Raw genomic sequence first — 27,945 nt, 5'->3', positions numbered from 1 at the left:
AACTACCGGGGTCGCAGGGGTCGCGACTGCGACCGGGCCCTGGCGGCAGGGGGGCCCAAGCCAAGGGGCCGCCCGAAATCTTTTTTCCGTTTTTTTTTTTTTTTTTTTTTTTAAATAAGGCAGGGGCGCCAAATGCGGCCCGCGAGACCTCGAGGTGCGGCCCGCGTAAGATCGGCAGCCAGGGCAACCGATCTTACGCGAGCCGCACCTCAAGCCCTCCTACTTACTTGTGGGAGGGTCTTCTGGACTGCACAGAGGAAGCGGAGTTCACGTGACATCCTACTTCCTCTGTGCTTTAGCAGAGAAGGCAGAGGGAGGCCGCGCCCCCTGCTGAAGTCTGTGAGCGGCATCGAGGAGCTGCAGTGCAGGTAAGGGGGTGGGGAGGGTGTTTGAATGAGTGTGCATGATTGAGGGAATTAATCTGTGAATGAATGAGTATATGAATGAATGAGTGTGTGTGTGATAGCATGGATGTGTAAGTGCTGGAACCTAGGCATGATGGGACTGTGATTGCTGTGACTGTGATTGCTGTGTAAGTGCTGGAACCTAGGCATGATGTGACTGTGATTGCTAACAGCAATCACACTCCTATCGTACCCAGGCAACCAGTAAATGCTGGTACCTAGGCATGATGGGACTGTGCTCGCTGTGATTGCTGTTAGCAATCACACTCCTATCATGCCAAGTCAGCCAGTACATGCTGAAACCTGGCCAGCTGCCCCCCTTGTGTAGTGATGCTGCCAGCAGTATGGAGTCTGCACTTACAGCCACCCTATACCAGCATGTACTGGCTGACTTGGCATGATAGGAGTGTGATTGCTAACAGCAATCACAGTCCCATAATGCCTAGGTTCCAGCATTTACTGGATGGATGTGTAAGTGCTGGAACCTAGGCATGATGGGACTGTGATTGCTGTTAGCAATCACACTCCTATCATGCCAAGTCAGCCAGTACATGCTGAAACCTGGCTAGCTGCCCCCCTTGTGTATTGATGCTGCCAGCAGTATGGGGTCTGCACATCACTTACAGCCACCCTGTACCACCGTGTATTGGCTGACTTGGCATGATAGGAGTGTGATTGCTAACAGCAATCACAGCGAGCACAGTCCCATCATGCCTAGGTACCAGCATTTACTGGTTGCCTGGGTATGATAGGAGTGTGATTGCTGTTAGCAATCACACTCCTATCATGCCAAGTCATATTGCTAATTTTGTCCAATTGTGTGTTACCTACTTTTATTAAACATGTGAGTTTTTATTATTATTTTTAAAGGTGGGGGTCATTTTCGGTTTTGGCTAAGTGAACCCTGAATGTTTTGGTCCAGAATTTTCATTTTAGTTCATCCCTAGAATAAATCTAGGGAATCCTGAATTTGTAGTCGCAAAACTTTCAAGGCCCAGAAATCAGTGAGAGGAAGAGTAAAGGTTTTGTGTCATTTTACTTTATTTTAATCTGCATATTTTATTAAAGGCCATATTTTTTGTCACAGTGAAAAATGAGTGCGGCCCGCGCACGTATACAATTCTGATGAAGTGGCCCACTGCAGAAAAAACTTGGACACCCCTGGATTATGCCCTTTGTACATGCGCCCCTTTTTCTTTGATTTTTTACAGATATGATTCAATATGTAAATTGAATTTGTTGAAAAAAAAATTGTTGGGTAAAAATCATGTTTTTTTGGGGGGGGTGAGGGGGTGGGGGGGGCCGTTAACAGATTCTCGCACCCGGGCCCTGAGGCGTCTAGTTACGCCCCTGACACTTACACTTCATCAAACAGTCAGTCAATTTACAAAAGCCAGTTAAGTTCAACCTTTAAAGTAAAGATGACTTCCTCCAAAGTTGGCATCATGGGGGTTCAACCAGTACAGCTGTAAGGACCCTAGGGACTTTACAGCCCCACACTGATGTACTCCCCTACATCAATACTATAAGTACAAGTACATTGTTTTAAAGCTAGAGTCTTGTAACTTGGGGCTAGGTGGATGGGCATTTTGTGACATGATCATAGACTACTACTGCATAAGTAATGTGACAGTACCAGAAAACTTGACTTTGCCATGGAAAACTGTACACTCAGAAATTATGAAATACTAAAAATGCCATTGTGGTTATCTCAGATATATAGAATATTTTTACATACATACTCTCCCCTTCAAAGTTTATGGTCACTTAGCTGTTTTGTTGGAAAATGATTACCGTATTTCCTCGATTATAAGACAAGGTTTTTTCCAGAGCAAATGCTCTGAAAATACTCGTCTTGTATTCAAGGTCATCTTATAATCAGACCTCAGATAGATAGATAGATTATAGATAGATTAAATAGTTTACATGTGAATTAATATTTACTAGTAAAACTTTTTTCCTATAGGGTAGTCTTATATTCAGGCTAAATTAATATTCAAATTTTGGGGGGTCATCTTATAATCAGCGTTGTCGAGCAAGTACAGTACATTTCTAGCTGTGCTAATACAATTGCAAAAGGCTTTTCTAATGATCATCTAGTCCAGGGGCGTCCAACATGCGGCCCTCGGGCCAAATGCGGCCCGCGGGACCTCGAGGTGCAGCCCGCGTGAGATCGGCAGCCAGGATCACAAGATCCCTGCTGCTTACTTGTGGGAGGGTCTATTCTCTGCTCCAGTCCTGCCTCCTCTGTGGGGAGAACGAGGGAGACCGCGCCCCCTGCTGAAGTCTGTGATCGGCATTGAGAGAGCTGTAGTGCAGGTAAGGGGGTGGGGGAGTGTGTTTGAATGAGTATGCCTGATTGAGGGAATGAATCTGTGAATGAATGAACTTGTGTGTGTGATAGCATCGATGTGTAAGTGCTGGAACCTAGGCATGATGGGACTGTGATTGCTGTTAACAATCCCACTCCTATCATGCCAACTCAGCCAGTATATGCTGAAACCTGGCTAGCTGCCCCCTTGTGTATTGATGCTGCCAGCAGTATGGGGTCTGCACTTACAGCCACCCTGTACCAGCATGTACTGGCTGACTTTGGATGATAGGAGTGTGATTGCTAACAGCTAACAGCAATCACAGTCCCATCATGCCTAGGTTCCAGCATTTACTGGTTGGCTGGGTATAAAAAGACTGTGTTTGCTGTTAGCAATCACACTCATATCATGCCAAGCCAGCCAGTACATGCTGAAACCTGGCTAGCTGTCCCCCTTGTGTATTTATGCTGCCAGCAGTATGGGGTCTGCACTTACAGCCACCCTGTACCAGCATGTACTGGCTGACTTGGGATGATAGGAGTGTGATTGCTAACAGCAATCACAGTCCCATCATGCCTAGGTTCCAGCATTTACTGTTTGCCTGGGTATAAAAAGAGTGTGTTTGCTGTTAGCAATCACACTCCTATCATGCCAAGTCATATTGTTGATTTTTTTTGTCCAATTGTGGTGTGTTACTTTTAATAAAAGCATGGTTACACACTAAAATTGGACAAAAAATACCGGTACAATGCCCAGCCAACCAGTACATGCTGGAATCTGGGTATGCCTGAGATTGCTGTTAACAATCATAATATATAATTTTTTTGTACAATTTTGGTGTGTAACTTACTTTTATTAAGAGTGTGTGGGGGGTCATTTTCAGTTTCAGCTAAGTGAACCCTGAATTTTCGGTTTTGGTCCAGATTTTCATTTTAGTGCATCGCTAAAATAAATAGAACTATTTTATTTTTACTTATACAGAATCCTGCATTTGTAGTCACAAAACACAAACTAGGCCCAGAAATCAGTGAGAGGAAAAGTAAAGGTTTTGTGTCATTTAATTTATTTTAATCCGCATATCTTATTAAAGAGTGAGTGCGGCCCGCGCACGTATACAATTCTGATGAAGTGGCCCACTGCAGAAAAAACTTGGACACCCCTGATCTAGTCTTTTAAACCCCTTACCTGAATTAGCAAACACAACGTGCCATTGGAACACAGGAGTGATGGTAGCTGATAAAGGGTCTATGTATGTCTATGAAGATATTTCATTAAAAATCAGATGTTTCCAGCTACAATAGTCGTTTACGACGTTAATGTCTACACTATTTCTGATCCATTTCATGTTATTTTAATTGACAAAATTTGCTTTTCTTTCAAAAACAAGGGCATTTCTAAGTGACCCCAAACTATTCAATAGTAGTGTATATATTTTAAAGAATACTAAAACAATATTACCCTTTTCTTAGACAATCAGAATGTAAATGCAGAATTAGTCAGTAAAACAATAATTAGTGGGAGAGGTTTTGGCCATGGCTAACTTAGCAGGTTTGTTGCTTGATATGACCTCTATGCAAAGAAAGACATAATTTACAGTAAATTATAAAATGCTATTAGTATCGAGGTCAGTTTTGGTGACATGATAGTCTGAAAGAAAGAGTTATAGGTGCTTTGAAATGTCATCTAGCACAGTTGCTGTAGTAACATTTCATTTCTCAGGTCTTACTTGTGACTATGTACTGTGAAATAAGTATTTTATGTTTTGGATACTAGGGATTTTTTTACAGCAAGACATTGATGTTTTTTAATACATTTAGTGTGTCCTTCATAATGAGCAAAGGTATGTTATTTTCTTAAACCTATCATAGTCATCCGCCTTGTATTAATCCAAAGGTCATCTGTAAGCAAATAGCATCGAATATCCAGGTCTACTTCTCAAAATCAAAAGAAAGCAAGTCAGCCAATGCTTTGCCGCGTTTTGGTGTTGCATAGGTTTAGGTTACTTGCATGTTCATTGATGACCCACGAACAGTAAGGTCTGGTGCATGCTGAGACGCATGTATGAATATCCTAGTTTCATGGGGAAACACTGATGTACGTATAGATCTTAAGTGGGTCCAACAGAAACATTGGACTTGGTGGTGAGGTCATGGGTATGGGCGTAAAGTCCAGCACTGTTACTCTCCCATACTTTCCAACTATCTCTCCATGGGACCCAGGTCCCTCATTCCACTGTAATGTCCCTTTTTCTTGCAACTCAAACTTTGGTAGCTACATGTGTGTCTTAGAATGCTATAGCCACAACGATACATACAGTTGTGTGAAAAAGAAAGAACACCCTCTTTAAAATCTATGTTTTTACATGTCAGGACAGAATGACAATTGTCTGTTCCTTAGCAAGTCTAAAAAAATTATGTAAATACAAACTCAAATGAACAACAAAGCATGGCATATTACACCGTGTCATTATTTATTCAACAAAAATAAAGCCAAAATGGAGAAGCCGTGTGTGAAGAACTAAGTACACTCTTACTGCTTCCTTAAGAATTAAGATGCTAAGTAGCAGACAGGTGCTGCTAATCAAATGTCCTTGATTAATTAATCATCAGCATGTGTGACCACGTTTACATGTATAAAAGATGAGAAATTTTCGAAAACCCAAGAGTTATATCTCAGACTCTACAGGCCACAGTTGTTAAATGTTAAAGTTCATGACAATACAATTAGAAAAATACTGAACAAGTATAGTTTGTTTGATAGGATTGCCAGGGAAAAGTGAGATGTCTGGCCATAATGCACAGTGCCACATTTGTCTAGAACTAAACACAGCATATCAGCACAAACACCTCATACCAACTGTCAAGCATGGTGGTGGAGGGGTGATAATTTGGGCTTGTTTTGGAGCTACAGGACCCGAGAACCTTGTAGTCATTGAGTAGTCCATAAACTCCTCTGTATACCAAAGTATTTTACAGTCAAATATGAGGTAATTTGTCTGACAGCCAAAGCTTGGCCAAATTGGGTCATGCAACAGGACAATGATCCCAAGCACACCAGCAAATCTTCAACAGAATGGCTGAAAAACAAAAGAATCAAGGTGTTGCAATGGCCCAGTTAATGTCCAAACCTCAACCCGATTGAAATGATGTGGCGGGACCTTAAGAGAGTGGTGCATAAACAAAGAGTGGGGCAACATTCTTCCACAATGATGTGAGAGACTGATAAAGTCATACAGAAAACAATTACTTTAAGTTATTGCTGCTAAAGGTTAATTAGCTATTGAATCATAGGGTGTTCCATAAAACATGTACAGGGAACATGGAACAGACAAAAGGCCACCTGACTGGTCCTCAGTATCCCAGCGCTTTCATAAAAGGACTTGTAATTTGTTTAAACTAAAATTCTATGTAAATAGAAATATTTGGCTATTTATCCCTTACTGTTCACAACAGGTACTTTACAGATAAATGTCACGCACCATCCAGGCTGCAGAGCTGCATATCTCTGGTTTCCCCTGTTTCGCTAAAGTTCCCCTGCCTCGCTACAATCCATTCCTGGATTTTCTTATGCTCTGTCTTGAACTTCTGATTTTTAGATTCCAGTCCTGCCCTTAGCTTCAGATTCTGTTCCCTTTATAAGGTTTGCCCCACCCAGTCTGCAGGTATGTCTTTCTCTGACATGTGTTTAGATTCAATGTTTAGTTTGTTTATTAGTAATTCAGTAGGCAAGGTTTAGTGTTAGGACCCACCAATATATTGGAGTACTTTGGCGTAGTGGTGGGCTAGGCATGCTATGGCCATAATATATGACGGAATCTCCAATCTTATTATCTTAGAAAGGGGTTCTATTCATGTCCTTGTCTAGTCTATCCTGTTTAGCCCTGTTGTTTCTGTATAGTCTTGTCATATGTAACCTGGTCAGTCTTGTCAGCCCTGCACTCTGTTGTCCTGAGCCAAGGCAGAGGGGTGTCCTGTCCCGAGCCCCGGCAGAGGGTTGTCCTGTCCTATTTATGTTGGATCTTGTGTGTAGCCTGTCCCTGTATTCCTGATTCTGCAACCTGTTTCTACTCCTTTGGCTCTGTCCTGCCTTTTCTCCAGATATTTCTATATCCTGTTATCTGTACCGGATACCTCCCGCTGCTATTTCAGCGTCCTGGTATGTGGCCACACAATCCTGATGGCCCAACACTCATGGAAGTGTGGTTACCCTGCATCTGTTCCTGTGTCTTCGCTCTTGCACGGTGAGTCCTGAAATTCTGTCATTGGGCGCTGTGGGTCATTAAAGTCGTCTGTTTAGACCCCGTTCTTGACCATGAAATGTAAAAGTATTGAGACAGATCTTAGCATATTTGACCCTAAATGGAGATTTCACAGTCCACAATAACTTTGTAGCACAAGGCAAACATGAAAAAAATGTGGAAAAATGCACAACAAAACAAATGCAAGCCCTGATTTATTAAACCATTAAAGTTTAAACACATTTGGTTAACAACATTTTACGTCTTGTTGGACAAAACACCCCACTCCCCTGTAATTTAACTGATCATCCTCCAAAAACTTTTAATATTGTGTAAATATGCATATATTCCAATTTATGGTATTAAAACTTGTTTTCCAACAGAGACATCCAGCTGTGAAGATTTGTTCTGATGTCTTTGAAAAATTACCCCAGTAAATTAAAGCTAACTATGTATGTATATATTACGATTATTACAAAATATTATCCTATTGTAAAATGAGGAATTTCCCAAACCCATGCCATAGCAAAATAGCAGTTAAATTGCCAAATACTAAAGAGAAATGAAGTCAAACAATGCAGCTATATTAAATATTAATCGATTTGCACAGCTAGATAATATTCCACAAGTTTCCTTCAAGAGGTATTTTGAATTACAGGAGACAAGGGGAGTTGGATAACCCAGGGAAGGGCATTACAGAGGACATGGACAGCCTTTTAGAAGTCCTGCCAAACCCCTCCCCACCCCAGGCTGAGCTCTGGTATATGATGTCATATGCACCATATTCACACTTACACATTCATGCTAACACACTCCCTCTTACAGACACACTTACACATATACATTCATACGATCATACCCTTACACATATACCTTCAAGCTCAGACACACACAAACATTCATCCTTCCACACACTTATACATACACATTCATGCTCACACACACTTAACCCCTTAATGACAAGAGTGTTTCTCACTCCTAGTACATTTTGGGACAAAGGCTTTTTTTTCTTAACATTTTTCAGTGTTGCTGTTTAGGTGTAGTTTTCTTCTTTCTCATTTTGTGCACCCACACACATTAAATATTGTTTTTTTCAGGACAAACAGGGCTTTCTTTAGATACCATTATGTTTATCATATCAAATAATTCACTATAAAAAATGCTAAAATATGGTGATTTGTCCTGAGTTTATAAATACCCAATATTTTTAGTTTTTTTCTGCATGTTATGGGGCAATAAGTACCAGTAGCGTTGTTTGGATATTTCAAAACCATTTTGTCCCCAAAGCTTCCACACGTGTTGTACTCCAGGTATAAATTCACCGCTCCTGGTATATGTCACTGCCAAACAACATCCCAATATGTGTTCAGCAACATCTCCTGAGCGCAGTGATACCACCCATGCATGGGTTTGTTAGGTTGTTCGGGGACTAAAAGGCCCTTTTTGAGAGGTGTGCGTTTTTCAAATTGGAATTTTGACATGTTAAAAATTCTGCCCACATATCCTATTTCGGGTATCTTTGAAGCCGGTCAATACAATTTACCCCATCAAACCATATATTTTTGAAAACTAGACACCCCAAGGTATTTCAAATGCTGGTATTTTAAGCCTTTCCATGCACTAATTCTACAACCAGCCTTTATCAAACTTTATGGTAGTAAATCAGGTATGAATTTACCGCTACTGGTATATGTCACTGTAAACAACACCCCAATATGTGTTCAGCAACATCTCCTAATATCCTACATGCATGGGTCATTTGGGAGGTAAAAGGCCACCTTTGTGAGGTGTTATTTTGTTGCCATTTAGACATCTGGTGAGTCAGGGCCGGCCCGACAAAGGAGCCGTGTGGGGCAACCTTTTGAAGCCTTTTTTTTTTGTTTTTTTTAAAGCCGAGAAGAGAGAGAGAGGGGCGCCGAGTGGTTTCCGCTTACCAAGCTTGGCGCCCCTCTCTCTCTCCTCTGCGAGCCCTCTAGGTCAGTCTCGGTGCCGGCTTGTAATGTTGAGCGCCGAAAGATGACGTCATTTCCGGCACTCAGCATTACAAGCCGGCACCGAGACCGAGCAGGGAGACTCAGCGCGGGACTGCTGAAAGGTAAGTATGGGGGGGGTAGATAATGGGGGGGCGGCAGGGAGAGGAAGGGTAGATAATGGGGGGGCGGCAGGGAGAGGAAGGGTAGATAATGGGGGGGGGCGGCAGGGAGAGGAAGGGTAGATAATGGGGGGGGCCGGCATTTTAAACTTCGCCCCAGGCGGCATTTTGTCTTGGGCCGGCCCTGTGGTCAGTCTGTGCCCACATCCCATGCAGGAATTTTTGCGAAGATATAGCGCTAATTGTAGGACTTGCTCATAAACTAATATATATATTATATATGCACTTTTTTGGTGACAGTGGGGAATTATTTTTATGTTACCATATTTGTAAAAAAAAGTTTACATTTTTTTGAAATGTATTAATAATAATCTTTGATGATCTGTGCAGCAGCGGCCATTTTTTTGTGGGGAGGGCTTTCCTCCCCGGATCCTCGGTCAGCCTCACTTGTGAGTCTTCCGTGGATGCTGCAAGGCCGCTGATCGAGTTACATGTACAAGCTTTGTCATTAAGTGGTTAAACACTTAAACATACACTTTCACTCTAACATACATATATACGCACTACCCATTGGAAAGACTTTTGGTTGCACGGTTGATACGGTTTCCTAAAGGAATGCATCCATTCTTCCCATATTTAAAATCTCCACCTTGTCCTCCCTACAATTAATTCATCCAAAACAGTCCATTTCCTTCTGCTTCTTCCCCCTCAACCTCATAATAGATTGCAAGCTTCCAAAAGCAGTGCAAAGCTTCTCATTTTATTTTCCCTGTCCTCCTACTCAAACAGCACTAGGGGTTCTGCTGGCTTGATATAAATGATTTTTTTTTTAATTTTGGATTCAAAATATAATTATACAATATAAATTAAATATAAACAAATTGTGGTCACCACGTGTTTCAAAAATAATTGTTTTGAATGTTAATGAAGGCAAGCATTGGTAATGTAGGTAATGTATAGCAAAGTGGCTTCATAAAAACTGAAATGACCTAAATGGCCAGGAGTAGTCATTAAAACTATTTTAAAAACAGTCAAGACATATTTTACCAATAAAGTGAAATGATTGCTGTGTTTTGTTTGCAGCTGAGATACATTAAAACATATGCAGCTCATTATACGTAAAAGTGGGTATCTTGTTAACTACTTTTCAGACTATGTATATGAGTAGGAAGAGATGAGCTAATTATTTAAATCCTTGCTTGGAATAGCAATTGTTTTTGCACCTTTTGTCTCTTGGCTGTGGCAGTCCACCAAACTGTCTTCAGATATTTGTCAAGTAGAAGTTAATTGGCTGTACCATCAGGTCTATGGAATGTGCAAAAGCTCTATTTAAAACATTCCTTATTGCATTGCAAGAACCTGTTTTTTTATAATTAAGTTAACAATCTGATTTATTTCCCTGATTTTAGCTCACCTTTCCTAACTCAGAGCATTCCAAGATTTGAATTATTACATGCTACTGCTCATTTCTATAATGCAATTTCTAAATAATTTCATACATTATCATTTCTACTAAGAGGGTCACACAATAGGTGTACCTATTCTGATCAGGAGCAGCCATATGTGACTTAACGTTACATTGTCTTGCGCTGTGATAGAAGAATGGGATTTAATAAACTCATGGTTGATCTGCTCAGTTCCTTAATCTTATGTTTAGTAGCTCACTAAATTAAGAGGCCTGTGCAGTGTAGCATTAAAATAGGATACATACTGACATTTCGAATGGTCAGAGAGGAACCCATGTTTTGGGGCATGTGGTTATAGATGTTATGAGGCCTGGGGCTTTACCAAGACCTTTTAATGTGACCATGTGCCCCATTGATATGTATTTATGTAACAGAGTAAGACTTCAACCTTAATCAGTGCTTGGTCTTGTACTATATGCCTATCTGGGGAGAGCTGGCACTTCCTGAGTAAAGCCAATTGAGCCCCTGGCACTGACCAGTTTGGGGGGGGGGGGGGAATTGTGCAGACAAGCTGTTTTGGTGGAAAAGAGGGCACAAACAAGCTGTTTGGGGACAAAGATAGCACTGGCAAGCTGTGTGGGGTCAAATATGGCGCTGATGGGCTGTTTGGGGGCATTGACCAGTTTGGGACAAAAGATGGTGCAGACAAGCTGTTTGGGGACAAAGAGTAGTATTTATAAATCTGACCATGTTCTACAAAAACTCTTCCTCACCTCCCCCCTCACATTATCTAAGGTGCTCATTCCTTTAGTCTGTACGAGGAAGCAGAAATATAGGCTTAATCTTTACTGCAAAAAGCACTACTATATTTCATCTAATCATGACATTAGCACTATTCTGGCAACTTACCATCCTTGTGATGGTGTCTACCAAGGCCCAGCCATCCTAGGCCTAAATATATCACCACTTGATAACTGAATAGGGGACATTTGGGAGATTCGGAGTAATTATGGGAGATTTTGTCCTCAACTGACCATTAATTTAGGTTTCAGCAAACTGTGTTTCTTTACCCATTTCTGCATACTCCTCCTTTACAATGTAAGAAAAAGCCTCATGTTAGTGCCCCCTACCTTGGCGACTGAACAAAAGGGACACATTTTGCCCAATTAAATAAAAAACCCACACAGCTATAGAGCGTTAGTAAACTTGTGTAAAACCTGTTAACGGAAAATAGTTTACAATTTGAATGTGGCAGTACTTACTTATCTGAGTATTAATAAAGAGTATAGATCACCTTGCCTGCTGTACAGTCACTTTAAGAACTGTTTAGATGACAGATTACCTGTAATAATTAACTTATGTATATATATCGGTTCTTCTGAAATATTGTTATATTTGAATAAGTTTAATTGCTATAACATTTTATTTCGGGTTTCTGAAACAAAGCATTGTGTTTTTCAGCAGCTCTGTGTCTGGAGTGTAGCATTTATTGTTTCCTTTCTGGGAAAGTTTGCAAAAGCTCACATATAATGTTTGTCTAGCAAAATGTTTTCCCATTAATTATTAACAGTAAAATAAAAAATAATCGATTGAAGAGCTGGAGGATATAATGTAAACAATGTAACAAAATTGAAAACATATTTTAGCTTCCATTAAAAATGGAGTCCTTGTAAGTCAAAGAAAGCAATGTTTATAACTGGCTGAAATAGACCAGCCAATATTATTTTACACCCATCATTTTTTAAATGTAGTATAGTGTAATATGGTTGCTGGTTGGTGTTCACCTTGTAGGATGTACAAACAGAACATTGTCAGATAATTTCAAGTGGTTGCAGTGGGAGTAACCCATACACAAGAGTGGTATTGTCTATCACCCTCTTCATTCTCACCTGTTAGTTGTCCCCACGGTCACCCAAAGGTCTTTGGGGCTGAAGACTACAAAGAGGTGGGGATGACTTCCAGAAAGGCATCCTACCATGAAATGTAGCGGTATTATGGAGGTCTGGTGCAGCCTAGGTTGCTGTATACTTATATTAACGTATGTTGAAAAACCACTGAGCTTTTATTTTACTGCATTGAAGAAGAGAATTTTGTAACTCAAATTTTCTTTTCAACAGTTATACCATATTTTCCTTTAATACAAGAATATGCAACTGACTTAGAATATTTGATTAATTAAATGTTAGTTTTTTAAAAAAAAAGGGTTACTCAGAAACAGGATGAAGATGGAAATACATTTTATTAAACCTGGCAATGCTATATATGTATATGTTCTTAATTTATACAGGACCACCAATTTACACAGTATGGAGTATGGTAAACAGACAATAATTTCAAATGCTTATGTATGCAGTGCTATGTCATAACAAGACAGCATTGAGAGCAATCACAGTTCCTTTAAAATGCCCTCATCATCAGATGTACACCTAGATTTTTTTTCTTTTTTTACAAGCCTAGATGCTTGTCAGGTTGCAGTCATCAGTTGAATCCTTAATGCTTTCTGCATTAGGTTCTTGTTTTAAAGTCCATATGACTCAGTCAGTCAGTAAGGCTGCATTTCTCAAAATCAAAAAGTACAGACCACTGAGGCACTGACTTTTGAAAAAGACACAGTAATGGAAGGTAGTAATAATAACATAAAAAGCCATGATAGTGTAAACTTTGATGTGCGTTTGTTGCCATAGATATCTGCTTGTTCATACATGTGTTTATGAGATCTTAGCATCATAAAGCCTTTTTAATCCTTGATGATAAGTCATTGTGTATAATGAAGTGTGCCAAGAAACACCTGGGACACAGACTATTGTAGCTTTGAGCTTGTTACAGTCTGCTGGCTTTGTCTGGGCCTGCTAGTTATGTAAAAAAAAATGTTTTCATACTACTGTACACATGCAAGACCATGGCTGTCAACACCAGCAGAATAGTGTATTTGTTTTCAATTTCAGTCTTGCGTTACTAGACCTTGCATTATTTGTCTCCTTTACTAATGCAAGGCATTTGAATTGTATTTTTGTAAATGTATTAACTCACAATTTGTATTGTTTGATTAATAAACTGATACATTTGTGCTTTTTGGATTGTGTTTGCTGTTTATTGATAAATTGTCCGAAAAGCCCAAGAGCAGCTAATGAAAGGTTGTTTGAGTTGACTAACATTCTAAGATGGTCATCACCGTGGTCCATCCTAGCTTTAGCAAATTTAGTTAAGTTAGTTAAGTTAAAATGATTTTAGTTAAAATAAGATAAATGTATTGAAAGCTTTCTTGAATTGCTGCATGTAAGAAGGTTCACCGGCACTACTAGCAAGCTTTTATCAAATTAAGCCTTTGAGCCAAGACCCCTTAAGAACTATGGGAACTCAGAAATGCTCCACTCCACAAATCATCATGTGACTTTTCACCAATTTACATAGTTTTATTTCTGGTAAAACCGGGAACCAAAAAATTACACACATTAGTATGAGGAGCATTAAAGATGATTAATTGCTTTTTTATAGTAAATCTCTTCCATTATTATAATCATCTTTCACTGACGACAAGCCAATTTGCACCGCTCTAGATAGGATAGGAATACACATTTATTAAATAATGAAATGTGAAACACAAAGGTAATATGGAAATTCCACTAGTTAGTAGCACCTACAATCCAAAACTCCATCAAATAAATTAGATAAGTGTTTTGGTTCTTTGACATGTTATTGGATCTATCAATGATGCTTTGGTTCCTTTGACAAAGGGAAAATATCTCAATCATTTAAGAATGTTAATGTTCATCTTTAAATCATGCCTAGGTGTTTCTCCTATCTACTTGTCTATCTAAGTTGTCTGCTACATTGAACTGCTACTAAGGACCTTGGAAAGAAAGCTTATGAATAACATGAACTTTTATATCTGGGAGAAAATTTAATTTTTAATTATTTGCAATCCTTTATGTTGCTTACTATATTTAATCCAGTGTCCATAAATTACTAGTGACTGCATTCTGCTATTTGGAACAGGAAGCCACCGGCATGCCCTTTTTTCATTTAGATATTATATTATAATGAAACAATCCTAACCTACTTACTTCTTGTCAGCCCTAGACTGCTTAGAAAAAGTTTAATTAGATTTTTATAACTAGTTATACTATGCAAAACCCATTTTTATGTTTCATTTAGAATTAATATTTTCATAATGCAATGAATATATGCCTAGCGGAAAATGGCTTATTTAAACAATTAAGCGTGCAGAACTGCTGAGTAGAGAAAACTGCTAATATTATTAATGAAAAAAATGTAAGCTATTGTCAAAATGTTAACATTCTCTTTTTTTCCAAGAATAAAAAAAAATGAAACATGTTTAAAGTATGGCATAATAATGTATTTTAAAGGGAAAGTCAGTGTGTTTAACATCTGGGTTGGCTGATTTGTTTTTCAGACAATGATTTCCATTTACTGCCCTTTTGGAAATGTGGGGCTTTTTTTATTCAGAAACAAAATTAGTTGCACCAGAAATCCCTCTCAGTCCTGTCTGTGCCACCTGCACTTTCCTCCTGCCTTGTATATGCCCCACCTGCTCACTTACCTTCTATAGTTCTACATTTTCTGGTTGTCTCTGATCCCTCGCTTTGCAGAAGCAGACACCATGCTGACAGGAGAGGTGGGAGAAGGAAGAGAGGATGGGGGTCAATATGTGAAACAGTGGCCTGTTGCAAAAAAAAAAAAAAAACACAGGAGAAGGGGGGTGTACTCAGTGCCTGCAGTAGAAGCTGTCCTAAATTATAATATAATATTATTTTCCTTATCTTTGCACCTTCCTATTATAAGTTGGTATTTTGGTTAAGAATTTTTAAGACATTGTTAACTAAGTTTAGTTTAAGAGTTTTAGAGTGTTTTTTTTCCAGTATAGAAATCTCTGGCATTGCATTGGTTAACTATAGCCTTTTTTTTCTTTCTGTATGTAATCTCTTGCACCTTGTTACATTTATTAGACCCCTTGTTTGTACCCACTTTGAACCTTAACCACATTTTCTGGGAATGCTGCCAAAAATGCTGATTACAGCTTGTTAAAGCATGCCTGACCCATCTTGTGATAACTGGCAACTTTGGAGAAAATGTGTTGGAGGGTCTAGTCTCCCTAGAGTCCCCACTGCACAAAAAATACCGGCGTTTTCATTGCCAGTATTTTGCTAATGCCGGAAACGGCTTCAATACCAGCCTGGCAGCAAGTCTATTGGGGCTAGATCAGCCACTAGGCACCGTTAGCCCTGTCTTCTTGTCTTAGTTGTGGAGCAGGAGAGGAGTCGTCCGGAGGCTAATCTCCTTTTTCCGAGAGGTTGCAAATGCCAAAGTTAAACTTATGCCAACCCCTTAAGTCTTTAAGTTGATTTTTAAAACTTATGTCCATACAATTTGACCTATTTATTCCCCACATATTCAAAAATTCCATGGAGAGGTGCAAACACCAATGCTGTAATTTTTATTATACCAAGTCAAAAGAACTGTGAGGCAGATACCTTTTTGGGCAACATGTTGTCTTTTGCAAAACATAGTTAAATATATCTTACAATAACTTTTGGCTCTTTAGTGATGTTATTATTTTGGTTATTATGTTTGTTATATAGCGCCAACTTTTTACACTTTACTGTACATCCATTCAAAAGGTCAAAACTTGATATGACAGACTAGGACAAACTTGTACATTATATATAAGGGCACAGCTCTCAGTGATAAGTCTTTCAATTAGACTATATAAAATATGATAATTTTACACCCATGCCTACTAATGACATAGTCATTTCTCAGTCTACCAGCTATAAACCTATCTCTCATATATCTCCATTTTAATGAATCCTCCTTTTTATTTTGCTTCACCTTTTGTTCCATCCACCCCCAACTCCTTTACTGGTTTCTAATTTCTTTCCCACATAATGAGTACTTTTTTTGTACTAGCCTTTTTATTACACGTATAGAGATTTTGTATTTTGGAAATTAACCTCATTTACATATCAATTATGCCATTCTTTGTCTCATCTTTTCCTGTTAGAACTGCATAAAAGAAAGATTCCTGGTTCTTTATTAGCTTCATAAAGACAAGTAATTCCTATTAAAAAGCAACAAACTAGCAATCAAACACAGATATAATTGTAGGTTTTAACAAAGAAGACAGTTTAGGACAGCAAAACACGTTGTTCAGACATATATATAGCAAACATCAGAAGCACAAGCTTTTTTCTCCTTCAAATTACACATAAACATTGAATGAAGAACACAAAAAAAGTATTAATCAAGAGTTAAAACCTCTACCTGAACACCATATTCCTCAACCTTCGTTGGGGCGAGATGGCTAGAGAGACGCCAAGGGAGTGGGACAACCCACCCATCTGCTTTACCATTCCAGCCACCTTCTAGAACACAGCTGAAATACATCACAAAGTGACCATGTTGAAGCTGCTGAAAACAGCTCAGACCTTTATCATTTTTACAACATGGTCCATAATTCTTAATCCCCACAATCCCCTTAATACAAAATATTTTAAAGTAGCACTGTCAGATCTTTCCATATATGTGTCATGCAGCTAGGACTTGGCCTGGGAAAAAAATATTAAGGCCTACAGTAGACAATAAAATACTACTATTACCAATAATTGGCCAATAATGTCTCAACTAGACTTTTCTATCTGTAAAACGAAAATGCATGTTTTTCAACTTTGCACCTAAATTTCCTTTTGTATGCCCCTAAACTGTATTAGATAGTATACATGGGTGTGTATATATACAGGATTTCACCCACGCGGCACCCCCCTTCCCCGTTCCATCAGACTTTCTGCCTCATATGCAACTTTCAAAACCTCTCTGAAAACCCACCTTTTCAGGGAAACGTACAACATTCCTTCCCATTACTCCCAACCATCATCATTATCATGCCATCTGAACAATCAAGAGCTTCAACACATTATCAGAATCAGATCAACTCATCCCATCCAAGCAGTCCTCTCCTATTGACTCACTTCCCCCTCAACCACCAACTAGATTGGAACCCCGTGAGAGCAGGGCCCTCTTCTTCTTTGCACCAGTTTGTTATTGTATTTGTATCTAAATTGTTCTACCGACTGTAACAGCGCTGCGGAATCTGCCGGCGTTTTATAAATAAATGTAATATGTGTGTGTGTGTGTGTATATATATATATACATGTATACACAAATATCTACATGTTATATTGGACAGCATGCCATAATGCATAAGTGGATCTTATGGATGTGTGACTATGTATGCTCAGTTAACAAATGTGCCAGGTTTTATAATACCTGCTACAGCAATCATTAATGCATTATAAAGCATTTTAATGCATAATATTTCCTTAATATGCACATTGATTTTACTGCTGTTTTCTTGACTCTAGACTCTTTCGCACAGACATTAAAACTTGCATTATACATCATAATGATTTTATTTATTTTACATTACACTACATTTGTTTTGTAACACTGTTACAAAAAGGGAAGAGAAATTTGACTATAACATTAAAATTGACATAAGACATATTGGTACAGATGAAGAGGTCCCTTTTTTTTTTTTTCTTTTCGACTTGTGTTTTTGGATTTGTACGAATCTCTAAAAATGAGAAGGGACCCCAAACAAAACAAACACAAATGTAGCAAAGAGCTCACATTCTCACACAAGTTCTCTCACACTCTCATTCACACTCTCTCACGTTTTCTCTGAATGTCTCTATCACCGTTCCTCATCTGCCACCACTCTCTGCCAATTGCTCCACTAGTTCCTCATACCCTTCAGAGTCAAATTCAAACTCCTGACTTATCCTTCAGAGACCTTAACAAATCTGCACCCCCCTATAACACTACCCTTCAATACAAATACACACCTAACCTCTCATAAACTTTGTCACTCTCTTCTACCATCATTGGCTCTTCTCACTCCGGCATCCAGGATTTCACCTGTGCTGTACCCCTTCTCTGAAATTCCCTTCCTCGGTCTGTCAGATTTTCTCCCTTGTACACAAATTTCAAAAGCTCTCTGAAAACCCACCTCTTTCAAGAAGCATACAACCTTTCCTCATAACACTCTTGGCCAGATTCCTGTCTAAGCCCTCTGAACAATCAACAACCTCTACAGCACATCCTGACTCGACCAGCATCTACAACATCTCCTCTAAAACATCTCCTACTGTTTCATTTCCCCCCGACCACCAACTGGATTTTAAGCTTGCAAGAGCAGGGCCTGCTTCTCCTTTTTTACCAGTGTATTACTCATGATTTTTTTCTGATTGTAAAGCATTAGGGATACTGCTGGCATTTTATAAATAAGTGTAATGTAATACATTGTAAGAAAGAAAAGTGAAGGTTTTTAGACCTCGCAGATACCCCTGAAGAGCCGCAGTTTGACTTTTACTCCCTCCCACAGAGCAGCCCTTGTCACTAAGTATTCCAATTCCGGTAGCCGGAGTTCCGGGTAGTCTTGTAACATAGATGAGGTCAGGGAGCCAGAAAACAGAATAGTCTGGGTCAAACACAGGTATGAATGCACTACCACACGGACACGTGTGTTTAGGACATGCACATGTAGCTGATGCTTCAAATGGACACCCCAGCCATTATATGCATTTAAATGGAAATCATAGTGGAGTGTCCCCTTAATGTTCTTACCCCACTGCAAATACACAAAGAGGTTCGGGAGAATCCCCCCACATGGATTTGCCTCTTTCTCTGCCCCCTCACCCTTGGCTTTCAGGAGATGCATTTGGCTGCACACATGTGCTATTCCCATCATCACCCAGCTCCAGTCCTGAGTGAGGGTTCTAGGGGGTCTAGCAAGACTCCCCAAACACATGCATATGCAGAAAATGCCTTCATTAATTCCAAGCAGCCAAAAATTCCCTGCAACTCTGGATCAGCAGCTTCTCCTTAAATAAGTAATTTTTCATACTGGTTATAAGAAACACTGTAAATTTAAGTACATAGTATTTTATCATTCATTCTTCATTAGTAGGGCTGCACGGGACAGTAAACTGTAGACTTGTGTATTCAGATTCATATGTACTTCAATTTGAAATTTTTTTCCCTAATTCATGCATTTGTGCAATCATTTCCGAAAATGAAATGAAAAAGAAATTCAATTTGGAAACCTCAGAATATTCCTTATCTATTTACTTGTCCATTTTGGCTCCATTACAGCCTTGGAATGTGCCTGTACTAGCCGTCTTGACGAAGCCATGACATGGTGAAACGTGTGTGGAGTCTAGCTTGTTTGATGCAGTTTAGTCTACTGTTGGGTGATGGTAGAGATTGTAAAGTGATCATTTTTTTCTTAACCGTACTCACTGTTTAAGACTGTTTCTAAGTATTTTCTCTCCCACAGAGTATGGTGGGCTTGCTATAGCATTAGGTCACACTTGATACATTCTCTCCTATTTATTCACTTAATATAAACACTCTTTATTACTATTAGAAGCCCTACAGATACATGGTCTTCTCATTTAACCTGTTACCTGTAGCAAGTTATTGCCTCTTAAGATGCTGCTGCTTGAAGTAAATCTTTTTGAAGCCTGAGTCCAGATGGTGGGAGGACCATCCTATTGCACAGAATTTCATTTTTAAGCTAAAAGCTCTCCAAATTTTATATGAAGGTCAAGAAACAAAAATTGTTTTCCGAAAAGGAATGCTCCAAAAACAAAATGAAAAATGCGTCTAAAACATTTTTTACTCACAGTGCATACATCTAGTAAACTGTCTCTTTAACATGAAAACAAATAATGATATGTATGTCTCTGTATATGCCTGCACTTACTTGAGCCGCATCAGTGCTTAGGCCCTGCGGTTTCCATGGCAGCCTTCATCTTGGTGTCTTTGCAGATTAGAGGAAAGTGAAAGGTTCAACCATTACTATTTACTTCCAACGTGATTGTTTTTAAATTAAAATATATGCCGAGTTGTTACAGGAAGAATTAGATTATATTAGGTTTGCATGTTGCAAAAGCTGGTTTCTTTGTAAAAAATAAAAGTGATTAACCAAATACAATTCACTGTGCAGTGGTGATGTTTGTCAATAATATTGTGTCTTGTTGACCTGCAGTTTTGCAATCGTAACACAGTTTGGGAGTATTGACAGTGAAACAGACTGTATTGTTTTACTCTTAAGGGATTCTGCTGAGTGTATGATTCTCTAAATTGCAAATGGAAATGTCTGTGAAGGAGTTCAGACAAGGTCTTGCTTTGCTGCCAGTGTTCCTGATTTTTGGGGATAATCCAGATAACTGGGGTTATGTCCTAGCTGTCGGCATGCCTGACAAGTGTCTGGTTTACATGGGACTGACATCAGTGTTTGCATTCATGTAACATTTCATAAGTGTGACGTGTCACCTCGCTGGACTTTGTAAAGTTGTTAAATTGTGGTTTAACAGGATCACTCATGTGACGTCCAATCTCCTACCCATGCCAACATGCACACTGCCCTCTTCTGGTCCTGTGTATGCTAATTTATGGCATTCCCACTAAACAAGATCAACTGTCAAATGCGGCCAATAGCCACGACATGAGCTTGGTTGATGGGACTGACCCAAAAACTGTGGGGGTCTTTAATCAAAAGAACCATGTATTACATCTGTTGTTTCATTTGCAGCTATTCCTGTTTTGTTCCACATTGAGCAACATGGCACATGAGCATGTGAAACTGGCAAATTATGAGTTCTGCGCTAGGTAGAGCATGACGAGGCTGTGGAGATATTAAAATAAATCAGTTAAAATGTTGTATATATTTTTTACAGAAAAATAAAATTTTTGGGGTTGTTTCATACCGGTATTGCCAAGATGTGTAAAGGGAATATGTTTAACAAACATTAAGATGGGATTCTTAGCAGCTTGCTAAATTTACTGTCCCAACAGCAAGTGTGTAACTGATAAATGGCTTCTTATGTGTCACTAACATTTCATCAAATGCATGGTACAATTTCAAATTAACTGGATATATTTCATTTATATGGTGGGCTTTGAACAGTTAGTTCCACCCAGTGTTTTCAAAGACAACATTTTGATGCTGTGTCGACACGGTCTGTGTGTATTGTAATGGGGTTAAAACACAAAACAAAGGGAATTCTAGCCTCCTTTATGTCCTGTCGGTTTCCTGGCAGAAACTGGATATTAATAGGCTACTATACCAACCATACCGTGACTTCCGATCGACTCCCATGTGTTATCTTATTCTGAATAAGGCGAAAATATGATTTAGTTAAGGAATTTTTTCTGCAAAGTGTTTAGGCATTGAATGGTATTAGGAGTAATGTTTCCGATGATGTGTTTAGTAACCAAAGCAATAAACACAACAAAGTGGGTGGAACAGCACCTTTAAAACATAAACAACCTATATACCGAAAATAATTTACAAATAAAATGGAGTTTGCATGTTGTTAATTACAGTCGAAAATGGAAAAGTATCAATGCAGATGAACTGCCGTCTGTTCTTACTGGAAGAAGAAATTGGATTTTTCTATCTGTTAAAGGTTGGGTGGCAGTAATAGACATTAAGAAAGATGGAAAGTGCCATTTGGCATTTTGCTCTGAGTAAACCTGATGATTCACTGTAAGATCTTCCATCTGACACCGCATTAATCAGTGATCAGTGCATCATTTACATCCAAACAAAGGCCAAGTAGTCCCTTGGAGCATAGAGAAGCTACATTCACAGACTCTTTCCCACATAACTCACCCTTGCAACTTTTTAACTAGAATATAGATTTCTCGAAATGCTAAAGTACTTCAGCCAACGTATTCTGTGCACAAATCCTGTGTATTGTCATACCATTTTTTATTTACCGGTACCTTGTAGAATTGCTTTCACATGCTAGAAATACCGAAAGCTTTCATTCATAGGTGTGCATATACACAATATGGACAAAAGTATTGGGACACCTGACCATTACACCAGCAGGGACGTTTATGACATCACATTCTAAATACATGGACATCAATATGTAGTTGCTCCCCCCCTTTGCAGCTATAACAGCTTCCACTCCTTTGAGAAGGCTTTCCATGCTTTTGGAGTGTTTCTGCGGAAAATTTTGCCCATTCATGCAGTAGAGCATTTTTGAGGTCAGACACTGATGTTGGACAAGAAGGCCTGGCACGCAATCTCTATTCCAGTTCATCCCAAAGTATAAACTGCTTATGAATGTCAGAAAGTCCCTCTGATGTGTTATGTGGCTGATGTAAGCAATGTCATCATCTGTATTACTTGTAAACAAAAACGAACACTTGGCTTCCTACACTTCTGGGTGCTTAAATATCCATATAGCCATGTGTCACCGAGTTATGACTGCCATGGCAATCTGCTACTGCCTGCTAGCAGCTAGCTTCACTTAGAAGTTGGCCCATCACCAAAAATACACTTGTTCAATTAATGAGTGTATAAAATACCTACCAGGTTTGCCGTTTTAACATTTTTTAATAGACCCTTTTTTGAGATGGTGTAAGCTTGCTAGTAGGACCTTCTTAGCAATCATACACCGGTGTTCTTTAGTTATTTAGCCATACACTTGTGTTAATAGATCATAAACTGCCGTAGATGCACATAGTTGGAATGACTGATTTATTAAAAGTTTGATACCTTCTTAAGCTGTGGTGCACTAGATTTGACATCACAATGTAATAATGTCAGACAATTATATCTACTCTTAATTATTTGGGCTATAGGAAGAACAAAGTGATTTTATTTTACAGGAGACAGGCAAGGTGATATTCTAAATACATAAGAAAATAAATGTTTGTCATTCTTTTCTTTATCATAGCAATCTCTCAGGATTCAACATCAAAAATGTTTTGCAATGACTGCTGATACTATGAAGTTAATTAATATACGTGTTCATGTATCTATGGTTAGCAAATGCATCAGGGAAGAGCTGCCAAGCGGGCAGCGTCAACCTTGGCTGCACAGACTTGAAGAGTTGATGCCGCTATACCAAGACATAATGCAGATCTAACATCCACCTCTTTTTATTCAATAAAGTGTCATAAAAACATGCTTCATGAAGATGCAACAGGATGATGTAGGCTTGAGCCTGATGCCTGGCTTAGCAGGGGCAGAATCATGACTATGTTAATTGCTTCTTCCCGTCATGCAAATCATATGCTCACCGTGCTTGGCCGAGTCTTGGTTGCTCTCTACTTGGCTCTTTGCATGCTGTGATTGGCTAGCCCACCTCAATATGAAAAGACTGCAGTTACTGATTCCACAGATTTATTGAAGTGAACCTGGGTGCAGATTTGATTTTTAGGAATAGAAGATTGTAGATTAAGTGAGACAATCAAAAAATGAAGGAGACAAGTAAATGAAATGCAGGTGGATGTAAGCAGAGTCCGCTTGATCACATAATTGTATAATAAATACTGATGCATCCCTTTTCTGTTTATTTATGCCCCTCTATGTTCGGTTTAAATGATTCATAGAAGTATAGCATTACTTTGAAATCCCAAAAAGGTTTATTTCTTTGACAGCTTCTGTTTAAGCAGCCATTAAAAAAAACACCCACCCTGTCTAAATATGTTTTTGAGATCTCTTGTTATGTGTGTGGACAGTGACCCTGTTTAAGAAAGGGAAAAGAATGAAGAATTGTCCTTAGTTAATTTATTGTGTTTGACACTGCTGCTGACATCAACACATTTTGGCTGTAAAACAAATATAGATAAAAACATGTAATGTTTCTTTTCTTTTTTATTAGTTTATTCCATCTTTCAATAAAAAAAGAACAGTGATGATTCAGTATTAAGATTTAGATACACATTAATGCAAACATTTTTCCTCGAAATCATGGAGCCCATAACTGCACTTCAGGCATATCATGGGGCAGTGGCATTTAGAGGGTTAAAAGGCATATCATGGGGCACAGTGGCATATAGGGGTATAAGGCATTTCTGGGGCAGAGTGGCAAGCCAGGGGGCAGATGTGCATAACTGGGGGGGCAGGTTGAAAAAAAAAAGGAAATAAAAACAAAATATTTTTCTCAATCATGGCTTTTATTTAAAAAAAAATTGTTCACATAGTTTACATGAATTAACATTTACTGGTAAAACTTTTTTCCTATAGGGTCGTCTTATATTCAGGCTTTTTCTTTTTTTCATAAATTAATATTCTGATTTTAGGGTCGTCTTATAATCGAGCAAATACGGTATTTATTATTATTCTAAATATCTTTTATTTATATAGCGCCAACAATTTATGAGACTATTCCCACATACCTCTCTTCTGTAAGAGAAAATAGAAAGAATACAACTTTTCTAATTTTTTTTTCAGATAACATCAAATGAAAAGCATTTAGAAAGTATGAAGACGGATGGGGATATTATGATCCATACTCTTAAAAGACTTTGTCAGGATTCCAGGTGAGTGCCTTTAGGCAACCATTAATGCTCGTACTTGAAGGAGTGCCATTCATTTATACTGAGACTTGCAATGCCTTCACTTTAAAGTGATTAATGAAAACTGTGCTTTTTATATTTTGTCAATAGTATCATAGGTCTTTACAGTTGCCCATGTTACCCTTGGGACATAAAAAGCAAATCCCTATAATTGACTGTAACAATCTGCGGATGATTGGCCTAAGAAAAGATTGCCTACATCCTAGACCATTGAAGAACCTTAACTCTATGAGAACCTTGGCATATCTCCCCCAGCAGTCAAATTGTTAAAGTAACAGTATTCGTCTGAGTAAAGTAACTGCGACACAACCAGCTGGGGCATGAGAGACCACAATTTCAAAACCCTCCAGTTCATTTTCTTGCAGACATCCCTCCTCTATACTACAAGCATCTCATATTACCTTCTCTCCCATTCCTCTCTGAGCACATATCTGTCAGCTTCCCCCTTCCCGCTCCGCTTTGATCCAGGATCTAGTGTGGGAGTGTGCTAAATTACACTATTTATTTATTTTGTTTAAGTTTTCTTCCCTTTGACTGAGCACAGTAGCCTTTTGTTAACTGTTGGCACAAGAAATGCGTGTTGTAGAACAGTCAGACCAGAGAGAAAGGCAGTGAACAATTTTCAAACCGATAAGAGTAGAGCATGTGGGGTTAGAATACCAGCACTGCGTTTGTTCTATGGGCTTTGTTCACTAGAGTTGTGTAACAAATGCATTTAGAGTTGATACTTTTTAACAAGTGGACAATTATTTCTTAATAATTCCTTTTATGCGAGTAAGTAAAACATATTGTATTACTTTAAATCACGACGGCCTGCAAATGTCTTTAGGCTGTTTGGACATGTAAGTAAAATGTATATTGTGCACTTTTCAAATATTCCTACATTTTAGAATTCTAGGTTTTTAAAATCAGTTTAGAGGTAAGAATTGGGGAAGGAGGGTTACTTGGTGATGAAAATTACCCCCAATTGATTGTCTTGAGGATTTCACTTATTGACCCTAGTAGATTTCTCATGTGACCAATTTCAGGTATTGGATAATATATTGGATAATATAACATGCAAACGGGTGATTCTCGTATGGCACGCAGGCTGTGAACACACTAATCACTGCCTATGGGAGGCCAGGTTCCTGTCGCATGTCAAGCTTCTTTTCAAAATCAAGGGGGAGGTCGAAAGCTGGCGGCCCGTGGCGATTTTCCTCTCTTGACAGGATAGTACATCTTGTAGCGATTTTGTTGTGCCATCCTATTGTAACAAAATGGTTTTACCCTTTAGATCACAAAAGGAATTGAACAGACTAGCCTTTCCTGATCAGAATCTGGTCACTGTGTTATTATTCCACTTGCTATGACATCTTTTCCTGTTTTTGTTAGATGACAAAAGTGAAGCAGGAAAAACGTACTGGAGCCAAACGTCTCCCGTACAATCTGTAAAAGGCATATCATGATGTATATAGTGGATAATGTAATAGCCAACAATAGGGATGATGTATAAAAAAGATTGGGGAAAAGATTATATTAAACTAGTTGAATATTTCTGCTGATTCACCCATTCATTGGTTGCTAAGGTAAAAAGACCACTTTACAAACTTTACTCCAGAATTGCCTAATATGTAACCGCCAATGTCTTTTTTTTCCTCTATACTCCTTTTTTCCACAACTTATTTCCTTTTTTGAGATTTGTCTCATTTTCTGTTTTAAATGCCCCTTTTCTGTCTCTGCCCTAATTTTTACCTTTATGCATTCTTTCCTAAAGAGGCCTAAGGAAGGCAGTCGTGTAGTGCTTTAGAAATGACACTGGTCTAGCTTCTTTAGATCTTCCCTCTTTCTTTATTCTCTTTTCCCTTTCCGCCTCCATCCTCTTGACTCACCTCTTATCTCATAGTTTTTTTGTCTCGCACTTATCAAAACATGTCTTTCCTTCTGTCTTCTCCCTTCATTATTACCAGGATTTTCATATGGTTGACTAGAGCACCAATTTTTTTAGCGTGCCAACAGAGGGGGAACCGTGTCCCACCCACTAAACATATGTTTATTCCTAACCTCCCCATCTGCCCAAGTCTCGCCTTCGAAGTGTAGGTGTGCCATTGTAATGTTGCAGCCATGAGGCACCTAGCAGTATCTACTTGGCACTTTGTTTCCCCATTCTTTTTTTCCCTGTTTCTTTTTTCACTCTAGTTACTTTGCCTAATAGACAATGGGTCCTGGGGTATGATGTCACATCCTAAAACTCTCTAGAGCCCCCCACACAGTGTAAGTGAGCAATGCTATCTTACTATATCCATTGTTTTGTTATACACGAAGATGGAGATTTATAAATTGTGTAGTTTCTCACACAACACCTGCTATTTCTTTAGATAGCTGTAAATTACTTTTCTACAGGAGAAAAAAGAGGCCAATTTGCAATGTGACATCTTACATTCTCACCGTGCCTTTTTTATGCATAATTAAGCCCGCAGGTGGATGGATTTAATGCAGTGAATGTTGTGTGTGTGTATATATGTATGTATGTGTCTATATACACTGTGTGTGTGTATATGTGTATATATAAATATAGGGCTGCAACAACTAATCGTTAAAATCGATAATCGTTGCCAACGAATTTCATTATCGATTAGTTGAATCGATTTTTATCGATTATAAAATGAGGGTTTTTTCAGAGCAAACGCTCTGAAAAATACCCCTCATTATATAATCCGTTTAGTCTGACTCACAGCAGCAGCTCCTACTTACCAGTCCCTCCCTGTAATCACTGTGACAACTGGCCCCGCCCCCTTCCTTCTCCCAGAAGGCCAGAACCACATGGCTGTGACACTCATCTAACTGTAAGTATAAAATTAATATTTGGGCTGCTGAAAGTTAGGGGAGGTGGGGGTTAATTTAGGGGCAGTTATGGTTAATGGGATGTTTAGGGGCAGCTATGGTTAATGGGGTGTTTAGGGTTAATTAAGGGGCAGCTATGGTTAATGGGGTGTTTAGGGTTAATTTAGGGGCAGCTATGGTTAATGGGGTGTTTAGGGTTAATTTAGGGGCAGCTGTGGTTAATGGGGTGTTTGGGGTTAATTTGAGGCAGTTGTGGTTAATGGGGTGT

General features: G+C 38.9%; 1 protein-coding gene across 1 annotated transcript in view; it reads left to right on the top strand.

The window, feature by feature from the left end:
* LOC149286621 (inactive serine/threonine-protein kinase ULK4-like) overlaps positions 1-27,045 on the top strand; it is a 274,564-nt gene extending 247,519 nt beyond the window's left edge. Inside the window, exons 35-36 of the mRNA XM_089493843.1 lie at positions 24,730-24,818; positions 27,033-27,045. Coding sequence (XP_089349969.1) covers positions 24,730-24,818; positions 27,033-27,045 — 102 coding nt within the window. The remainder of the gene's footprint in view (positions 1-24,729; positions 24,819-27,032) is intronic.
* Positions 27,046-27,945: the final 900 nt, after the last annotated feature.

Source organism: Sceloporus occidentalis, unplaced genomic scaffold (assembly GCF_023333645.1).
Source record: "Sceloporus occidentalis isolate IW3139 unplaced genomic scaffold, rSceOcc1.0.p SCAF_67, whole genome shotgun sequence".
Taxonomy (NCBI): domain Eukaryota; kingdom Metazoa; phylum Chordata; class Lepidosauria; order Squamata; family Phrynosomatidae; genus Sceloporus; species Sceloporus occidentalis.
This window is presented reverse-complemented; position numbering and strand designations above follow the sequence as displayed.